Here is a 10,714-nt window from a genome sequence, read left to right as displayed (position 1 = left end):
TGCTTTCTCTTACCAGCAAAATAAATCGCCAGTCCTTTGGAGCAGAAGTTTGCAGACCGCGCTATAAGCTAAGTCTATAACTGAGGACATTGATCGAGTAGCATAGCATGACTTCATAACTAAGATTTGGTTCCTTTCTTGATATTAGCTGGTCATTAGTCAAACACTGCTAATGTAGACGCTGCTGTTACATGATAGTGTTGAGGTGGCTATGTTCCCATCCGGATAGTCAAGAGAATAGGCAGGACAACATCATTCATCTTCAGGATGGAATTAGAGCTTTACACGTTCTCTCCTGTTTGACGTACGGCGCTGCTGACTTGGTGTGGTCCCTGTTGATAAAAATCAAATCAAACATTTGTCGACATATATACACCATATATGAACTTCAGTCTCAATGCTGGGTGTTATATATATGTTTCAAGAATGTCACATGAATTATATTTTGTATTTAATGATGAACGAAATAGCAGATGATGCATGAACTGTTACATTGGTTTTCTTCATAGGCAACACATGCAAGAGCCAAGAGGTAAAATGTGTTGGATACAATGTATGTATGGTTTCATCTAGATGAAATAGTCTTTCTGTTCATTATTAATTTCTTGCCACATCACCAGAAACACTAACATAACACTATATTTAATGAGATTCTTATCTTTTAATCATAATACAGGCGTAGACACTCATATACATGTACACACACCTCACCCATATGAACATATACACACACATCTTATTCCTAAGAGCATTTCCAAAAGATTGAACCAGCATATATATTCACCATAAATATTTTGTTGTCAAAAGGCACGTCACCTACGTATTGCATCCTCTTTCTAGAGTAGTTCATTAATGATCAGAGGAATCCTGTATATATGCAAATTAAGTGTCAATCAAGAAACAATAAGTTGTTTCTCATACGCCATATCTAAAGTGGAGACATCAGACATGCCACTATGATGGTTGTGTGAGTGGTAGTTTAAAGGTACGTCATTCATCGAGCCTAAATAGTAAATACAGTGAAACAACTAAAAAGAAATAATATGATGATATATATTATGCTTCATAATGAGCCCGTATATAATGAATTTTACATAAATTTTAACCATTCAAGTTCTAAAGGAATCAGGGAAATTCACACATTCCATTCAGGGACAAACTTATTAGCTAGTCCATGCACACCGGAAAGAGGTCTTATATAGTATAGGTTTATTTTGCATGCAAGGCAATTCATTCGAGAAGGCTGACCTGCGTGCTTCTCAAAATTGATTTGGCAAGGGCATTTGACTCAGTTGCGTGGGTTTTTCTCCTCGACGTGTTGCGCCATATGGGCTTTGGTCTTCGCTGGAGGAATTGGATCTCTAACATACTCTCTACCTCCAGCACCAGGATACTGCTGAATGGCAAGCCTGGGAGGAGAATCTGTCATGCGCGTGGTTTGCGCCAGGGCGACCCCCTGTCGCCTATGCTTTTCGTTCTGGTGATGGAAGTGCTAAACCGCCTGCTCTGCTGGATCGAGTGTAATGGGTTTCTCACTCCCATTGATGGGTTGCCAGGGAATCGGGTCAGCCTGTAAGCGGACGACCTGGTGATCTTCGTTATCCCAACTGAAAGGGACCTGCTGGCTGTCAAGGCCGCCTTGGGCATCTTCAGACTTGCCTCGGGCCTTTTCTCCAATTTGGAGAAAAGCACTGCGGTTCCGCTAAACTGCACCGAGACTGATATTGCTCGTCTGCAGGCAATCCTGGCGTGCAAACTGGAGACGTTCCCATGCAAATATCTGGGCATCCCGCTTTCAGTCTACAAGCTCAAGCGCTCTGAGGAACAGTTCTTGATCGACAAGGTCGCAGCTCGGATCCCTGGCTGGAAGGGCCAGCTGCTGAACGTGGCTGGCAGGGTGGCGCTTGTTAAGGCCACGCTGTCGGCCATTCCCATCCATACTTCCATTGCCCTATGCCTCTCGCCGTGGGCGATCCAGGCTATCGACAAGCTGCGGCGCGCTTTCATCTGGGCTGGTGCAAATACTGTGGCCGGAGGGAAATGCAAAGTGGCTTGGGTCAAGGTGTGCAGACCCAAGGAGCTAGGTGGCCTAGGGATCTCGGACCTGAGAAGGGTTGGCATCGCACTAAGGGTGAGATGGGTCTGGCGCGATCGCATAGAGGGCAGACGGCCAGCAACAAGGGAGCAATCGGCCCTGGCTTTGTTCCAGGCAGCAACGGTGTTCTCTGTGGGCAATGGGCAATCGACTTACTTCTGGACAGATAAGTGGATCAAGGGATCCAGCATTGCTATGCTGGCACCCAACGTATACGCTGCAATTCGACCCATGAAGAAATTGTCCACTGTGGCGGAAGCGCTGCCTGGCAGTGTATGGGTAACGCATATTTTGGCAGCGCCAACCCTGCAGATCGTGACCGAAATCAGCCTGATTTGTGACCTGTTGGAGGATTTCCAGTTGTCCTAGCAGCCTGACACTTTCACTTGGAGCCTCACAACAGATCATGCCTACTCGACAGCCTCAGCTTATGGTGCAATGTTCCTGGGATCCTCACCGATGCTGGGTGCAAAGCAGATTTGGCGCACTGCTGCTCCGCCAAGAGTGCGTACCTTCTTTTGGTTAACTCTCCATGGGAGTTGCTGGACTGGCGATCGTCGATTCAGGCATGGGCTGCAGGCTTCCAATCTGTGCATCATGTGTGATCAGCAGCCGGAGACGATGGACCACATTCTCATTGCCTGTTGCTACAGCAGGGAGGTCTGGCATTTGTGGCTCCATAACATGCGTCTGCAGCTGCCTCTCGGCGATCATGGTGAGCCCGCGCTACACTGGTGGCTGCGTGTCAGGAAGTTGGTCCCAAAACCTTTTCGGCGTGGCTTTGATTCCCTTGTGTTCTTGATTGGTTGGATGCTCTGGAAGGAACGTAATGCCAGAACCTTCAGGTTTGTGGCTACCCCGGCACCTCAGCTGGTGAGCGCCATGCAGCAGGAAGCTTCGCTTTGGGCTTTAGCAGGGAACAAGCATCTGCAAAACATCCTTTCCAGGCTGCGAGCTAGTGTTGTTTGACTGCTTGGTCTGCTTCCTCTCTCTCTGTTGCAAGTTGTTTGATCTATGTAATCGTCGGTTGTAATCCAGTAGAGCTAGGGGGCAACTTGGTGTTGTAGGGTTGTAAGCTTCAAACTCCTTTCTGCTTAATGAAATACACGCTTCGGCGTGTTCTAAAAAAATAAATTTGAAACGTACAATTCTTAGTTGTGTTTTTATGCATGTACAATGAATAGAATATGAGATGAAGAAAATATTTAATTTGCGCTTTTTCGACAATAATAAGTTTGGCTTACATTTCCTCTTCAATCTAGCTTAACTCGTTTATAATAATTCGTGTTATCGTTTTTTCTGACTATGGATCAGTCATCGTATGACTTCCTCATAGACTGTAAACTAAAAAAAAAGTTATGAAAATTAAGTCCAAAGCCACCCGAAAGTTGCCGGTGCTACCACCTAGCTACCCAGCTGCCAGCTCCCATATTAGCTAGAAGCGAGTAAGAATGATTTCATCATGACCAATTATATATGTGAGCAGAACTCCATTTCTGAACATCATTTCGTGTTCTTGAGAAAAGCGGCTCCCCCCTCTCATTAGAAACCTTTTGGGGTCCGATCCCTTGGATTGGTCCAGAGATTTTGCACTAGCAGGAGCAGTCGTCCCTGCAAGAAGGCAAAGGAGGCAAACGGCAATTGCTGGATGGACACACACTCTGAACTGGTGAACCATAAATATGCAATCGTGAAGAGATATAAGGGCACTCACAATGCAAGACTCTATCACAGAGTCCAAGACAATTAATTACATATTATTTATGGTATTTTGCTGATGTGGCAACATATTTATTGAAGAAAGAGGTAGAAAACATAAGACTCCAAGTCTTATTTAGACTCTAAGTCCACATTGTTCGAGGTAATAAATAATTTTAGACTCTATGATAGAGTCTGCATTGTGAGTGCCCTAACGCCAACAGGACGGTGCTCGTAGAAGGGAAGCATAAATGTAGCCGAATTGTTTCATGATGTGCTTCTTTGGCTGCTTTTGCTCGGTTTTCTGATCTCTGGAACCGAAGACTGCAGTGTGCTATTTTTTGCGTTGAATGACGCAACCTGTACACTCGTGCCTGCCCGAGGATACTTGCTTCCGCCTGTGTGACACTGCTTCTTGCAGTCTTGTGCAAGGACCACCTAGAGTGGATGGTGTAATATGTACGGAGGTGATGTCCTAGTTCATGAGCTATTGCGTAATTTTTCTTTTCGAAAGGTTGGCAAGAGCTGCAAAAACCGAAATCACTTGATCAACTTCCCTGAAGATTTTCTTCAAAAAAAAATTCCCTGAAGATTAAGCTATCGGTCAAACCGCACATCCCGTACGTAAAGTGTAGACTCATCCAAGTCATGCATACAACTATTACAGTACTATATAGTCTTCCACACACCTTGTTCTTATTGCTAGACCAAATATTGACAAGTGCACGCCACTCTTCATCGTCCATGCATGAGACAAGAGAGGTCGTAGGGATCTGATTAGCAGGTTGGCCCTCGATTTTTTTCTTCAACTTATGGCATTGCTGTCGTGCCATAATCTTCATTACATCCTGGCAAGTTTTTTTGTTGGTGAGCCAGCACTAACGCTTAGCCTTCTCTATACACAGTAGTGTGAATGAAAAGTAAATCCGTTGAAGTTGCACAAAGCAGTTTTGAATGTCAAGAGGGGATATCCATACATACATTTAGCTGGGGCCTTGTTTAGTTCACCCAAAAACCAAAAACTTTTCAAGATTTCCCGTCACATCGAATCTTGCGGCACATGCATAGAGCACTAAATATAAACGAAAATAAAAACTAATTGCACAGTTTACCTGTAAATCATGAGATGAATCTTTTAAGCCTAGTTACTTCATGATTAGACAATGTTTGTTAAATAAAAATGAAAATGCTACAATTCCGAAAACCAAAAAGTTTTCGGAACTAAACAAAGCCTGGGTCACAAATGTGTCGTAATAGACGACGCCGGGATTTTTCCACTTGTAATTTTTCCAATGCGGCAAAATTGGTACTTCCTTCCTGACTATTATACCTGCCTCTAAGGCAAACTTGGCAGCTTGCACTGGATCATGTGGCCTTCTGTTCCCATCGGCAACAAGGATTTTCATCCTGCTTCCTCATAGTGATTTGCTCATTTTCTCAAGCATCTTTCCACAAGTTTCAAACCTCGGCTTCCTCGCTCTTGGCGGCAATGGTACTACACAATTTTTATACAATCGGATTGTTAGAAAAGTTACATGAACATCAAATAGCTAGTGCAAATTGTTTGAGAGACATTTGTAAAATAATACTAACCTTGACAAGTTTTATTGTTCTGCGGGTAGAGGGGGACGGTAGTTTCAGCATCTGGTTGTGAGGAGTCTTCCTCTCCGGATGTCGTCCCAATAACCCTTTTGTCAGTGGTAGAGCTCTGAGTACATCTTCGGGGAGCAGCCTCTTCTGGTGCTATTGACCTCACTCGCTTGGAGGGCCTTCGCTTAGGACTCATGGCAGTCCTGCGTTCTGTCCTGCTGGCAGAGCCTCCTGTATGACTTCTTTGACCCAGACACTAAAATTGGAGATATAATTTAAGCAGCAAGCATGTACAAATTTCATTGCTATCAAAATAGTAAAGTATTGCATGATTACCTTCCCCTACCCCTCCAAAATAATACAAGATAGAACAAGCACCTCATTTGATAGGGGCACTGACTCATCTTCTAAATCTAAATCTGTTTCTTTTTTTTTCGAAAGATCCGTTACCGGCTTTCATTGATAAAAGCGAAGTTGAATTACAGACATGATTACAATATGGGGCTTATAGTGGCACAAGCTGCGCCCGCCCCAACCCCCCTTTTTGCTTGGGGTTCAGGAAAGAAAAACCCCTCGCCACCCCTGGTACAAATACAAACGGACTACATACTAAGTGGTAGCACCTGCACTATGCGCAGTCCCTGCAGCCAACAATAGCTGCATGCCTTTGTTTCCGGCATGAGCCCAAGTCCTTGCCTCATCCTGTATGCTGCTGAAGATTTGCTGCACAGACCTTGAGATTTTCCTGAAAACTCTATTGTTTCTTTCCCGCCATATCTCCCAGATGACAAGTATGAGTAGAGATTTGACGCCTTCTCTTATGACCGGCAGATGTACATCTGCCATACACAGTAGCCACTCTTGCACATTGTCTGTACGATTCCAGTTTTCCGGTGCTAGGTTTGGGACACGGATCCAGTGAGCCACCCTTGCCCAAACGCTCTTTACAATGCAGCATTCTATAAAGAGATGAGTTGCAGTCTCTAAATTTCTTATGCACAATTGACAGAAGTACTCATTTGGCCAACCTCGCACCTGCAGGCGCGCCGCTGTCCAGATTCTCCCCTTCATTAGCAGCCATATGAAGAACTTACACTTTGGAGGCGCCTTTGTTTTCCATGTCAGTTTATCCGCTGCGCATCTGGTGGACCCTTCCATCTGCAAGTTATACGCTGATCTCGCTGAATATTCCCCGTCCCCGGTGTGCATCCATACTATCCGATCCTCCTGTGTTTCTGATAGTACAACAGCTTGAACTCTTTCCCAGAGGCTCACGAATTCAACAATTAACGGTTGGGTCAAATTGTAATCGATATCCGTGATCCACCTATTTAGTGTCATCGCATCCAACACTGATCGGTTTTTTCTCTTACTGTGCTTGTATAAGGCTGGGTAGAGTACAGCCGGCGTCTCCCCTTGTAGCCATCTCGACGTCCAGAACACTGCCTTGCGCCCATTACCCAGCTCGACCTTGGTTGCTGCATTGAAGAGCTGCATGTCTTCACTGTCAACCGGAATCTGTAGGCCCTCCCATGGCCGTTCCCTGCTATCCCATGCGAACCACGGCCATCGAAGCCGAAGCGATCTGCTGAAGCATTCCAGGTCTTTTATTCCTAGCCCACCATTCTCCACTGGCCTGCAGACTATTTGCCATGCCACCTTGCATTTGCCACCAGTAAGGTCACCGTGTCCCGCCCACAAGAAGCGTCTCCTGAGCTTGTCAATTTCCTTAATGAATCTTTTTGGAGGTTTGATACATGTCATTAGGTATACTGGCTGAGCGGTGATCACTGATTTAATTAGTTCTCTCCTTCCTGCTATGCTAATCAAACGCCCCTGCCAACCTTCTACTTTCCCCTTTGCCCTGTCCTGGATATACTGTAGATGCACCATTCTTAATCTCCTTAGAGTCAGCGGTAATCCAAGGTACTTGACCGGGAATTTAACACGTGCTCCTGGAAAATCAGAGAGCACCTCATCCAGGTCCACCGAGTCGCACCTGATAGGTGCAACTGTGCTCTTGTCCATATTTATTCTCAAGCCTGTGGCCTCACCAAAGGCCTCCATGATTTGCATAATGCATCTAATGTCCTCCTTTTTTGGGTTCGTGAAGATGACCGCATCATCTGCATACAAGGAAAGCTGCAAACGCGCCTGTCGGCCTTTAAGTGGGCTTAGGAAGCCATCTTCAGTTGCAATGTCAAACAGCCGATTGAGCACATCAATGGCAAGGATGAACAAGTAAGGAGACAGCGGATCGCCCTGCCGCAGTCCTCGGCGGTGTGAAATGCTTTGCCAAATTCATCATCAAATCTATCAGCTAACTCCATTGGTTTAGGGATAGATTCCAAATTTTCATCGTGTCTACCCTGTACTTGTTTTTTTTTTTTTGTCTTTGGAGACACAGGTTTTGGGCCCGAGAGGCTGGGTCTGCCTCTGAGATGTGGCGAGTTGCCTTGTGGCCACTGAACAATTTGCTACGGAACAGGAAACAAGATTTACTCAACTGTCTCCAGTCTTCACCTGAACAGCTGACCTAAGTTCGTAAACTAGCTTCAACTCTCACAGGAGTCGGGTGCAATGTTCCAATCGTTCTAGAGTGCTCAAGAGACCAAAATTTAGATAATGTGCAGCTGTTGGGGACTAAGCTCTACGGTTGCGAAGTCATCTCTTGATGATCCAGCACGACACTCAAACCGCGCGCTTCAGTTTGTTCTGGCTTCTATAACATTTGAGTATGCAGGATAGGTGCAAATACATGGACTCGCACGCAAGCATGTGGTCAAATCTCAATATCTCATGTATTCTATTAGTTGTTCGGTGAACCTTTATTAACACATGAAGGCAGAAGTGCAAAAAGATAACGCGTAAATCTAGTCTCATGTGAGCATGCATACCAGCATCATCATGCTAGTAGACGCCAAAGCAGAGAGCCAGAGACGTAGGTCAGAGGGCTCCGAAAATACAGCCGCCCAGCCACTTGTGCAGCCAGCCAGTGCCCCTCCTGCGATGGCAACTCTGTGACCCTGCAAGCTAGATGACCCTGTCATCACTCATCAGCAGTGTGAGATCCGCATCTCGCCACCAACCTACAATTAAACAGGCAAAATATTTAGTTCAGATGTATGTACATTGCCACAATGGTACAGGCAAAATATTTTTTCTAGGTGCTGTTGCCGTATAGCTTTGCTTCAACTTCAAGAGCTGCGCAAATGACCATAACGTTCGTGTGATCCTGTCCCAGTAAGATGCGCGGCCGAAACTTCCACGGCCCAAGTACGCAGCTCCCCAATTCCATATCCTCACCAAGCACATGCTCTGCTTGCTCACACACACGTCCAAGTCCAACCACTCCAAGCTTGTATAAATGACCCTGCCGCCGGCTGCGCCCACCGGAAAGAGACCAAATATTTCGCGCTCTGCCAGTCTGCTGCCTATCCATTTCTTTCCCGGACACCACACACGCCCGCCGAGACGCGCAAAACGATCGAACACCAGAGGATGGCATCCGTTCTCGCCTTCTCCCGGTGTTCGTCGCTGCTTCTCCTCCTGCTGGCGACGGCGTCACAGGCCCTCAACGTCGGCGACCTGCTCGGGACAGCGCCTTCGGTAAGGACCAGAGTGGCGATGGCGAACCGAGTCTGAACTTTTGTAAGTGCTTTTGTTTCGAGCTGATCGGTTCCGATTCCGACCACCATGCATGGACTTGTTGTTTTCCACAGGGGAGCAAGGATTGTAGCCGGACGTGCGAATCATCGTTCTGCATAGGTAAGCAACCTCTGCCATCAGCTGTTCTTCAGGAAAGCAAAACTGAACTGAAAGGTCGGATTGCTTTGCTGAGTTCCATTTGCTATGAGACGACTGCGGACAGAGCTTGCGTAGCCTACAATTTTTCTGGCGGACAAGCTTAAGCCGGTTGCTTTTCAGCTTTCAGTCGGGTACGCACCGGCAAAGGGTACTGATTCGCTTCTTTTTTTTTTTCTTGTCCACCCTGTCCATGAAAACGAAAGTCCCGCCGCTGCTGAGGTACGGGAAGTACTGCGGGATCCTGTACAGCGGCTGCCCCGGCGAGAAGCCCTGCGACGCCCTCGACGCCTGCTGCATGGTCCACGACCACTGCGTCGCCACCCACAACAGTACGCGCAACTCTCCCAAGTCCCAACTCTGCATTTTCGATCAATTCCTCGTTCAGTCATTCTTCTTCTGAAACCGAAAGCCCAGAGCAGGACTAGCTAAACGGAACGATGGTTAGGTCCCCGGTCGCACGGCAGGTCTTCGCGAGCTGACACGCCACCTAACACGATCAGAACACAATCTGAAACCAGTACAAGTCTACCAGATAAGATTAGACTAAGCACAAGCTAGCTGCGGTGCACCGTGCACCGGCACGCCCTTGTCAGTTGTCACGCCTAACTAAACGTGCATGTTCCCGCGCAAGGCCAACCCGTTGCGTCGGCGCGTCGAGGCCAACCGACATGTGCGCGCCCGCGCCCGCGCCGCGCGCACGGCGCGCCAGGAGCACGTCGCGTCCTTGCCGGCGCGGCACGGTGGCGTCGCTTGCACGCGTCGGTGCGCATGATTGCCCCGGGCCGGCCGTCGACTTCGACTGGTGCGCACTCGAGCGCACCGAACGAGTGTCCAACGAGTGGTGGTTGCGGCATACATGTGTCGCCACGACGCCTCGCCGTCTCGTCTCGCTTGTGCGAGTTCTGTTTTTTTGCCGTTGACTGCCCGCTGCTGATCGACTTTTTTCCCCCGCATGCAGATGACTACCTGAACACGCGGTGCAACGAGAACCTGCTGAGCTGCCTCGACAGGGTGAGCCCAGCGGGGCCGACGTTCCCGGGGAACGAGTGCGGCGTCGGCCAGACGGCGTCCGTCATACGTGGGGTCATCGAGTCGGCAGTGCTCGCGGGCAAGATCCTTCACAAGCGCGACGACGGCCCGTAGCCGGCGTTCTTGGAAGGAGCGCGCGCGGTTGGTACTAGGAACACACGTTACACGTACGTAGTTGTTGCAAGCAGAGGAATAAAAGCCGCACGCGCGCGCGTGGGCGCGCGGCGCCCGTCCGTGGCGATGCGGCGAAGCAGCATGTGCTGGATTGGAAGGTCATGGACGGCCGGACCACCGTGGCATGTGACTGCCTTCAGTGTATGCGCATACTACATATATACATATTGATTATTGGTAGTGTTTGATTGCTGGAATTCCGAGCGAAATGGCAAAGATTGTAAGTTGTAATAAAGTTATTGTACATTCCTTTAGTAATTACTGGTAGCAGTGGACAGAATACAACAGCATTCGGTCATTTATACAGTTCAATTTCCGTGC

At 47.7% G+C, this 10,714-nt stretch overlaps 1 protein-coding gene across 1 annotated transcript; it reads left to right on the top strand.

Annotated features, from left to right (window-relative positions):
• On the top strand, window positions 8,616-10,714 carry LOC8054305 (probable phospholipase A2 homolog 2). Its single transcript, XM_002468101.2, has 4 exons — window positions 8,616-8,992; window positions 9,106-9,151; window positions 9,394-9,519; window positions 10,149-10,714. Exons 1-4 carry the CDS (start codon window positions 8,885-8,887, stop codon window positions 10,331-10,333), a joined length of 465 nt encoding a protein of 154 aa, XP_002468146.1. The 5' UTR covers window positions 8,616-8,884; the 3' UTR covers window positions 10,334-10,714.

Source organism: Sorghum bicolor, chromosome 1 (assembly GCF_000003195.3).
Source record: "Sorghum bicolor cultivar BTx623 chromosome 1, Sorghum_bicolor_NCBIv3, whole genome shotgun sequence".
Classification (NCBI taxonomy): Eukaryota; Viridiplantae; Streptophyta; class Magnoliopsida; order Poales; family Poaceae; genus Sorghum; species Sorghum bicolor.
Note: the sequence above shows the minus strand (reverse complement) of the source record. Positions and strands in the feature narration are given on the sequence as shown.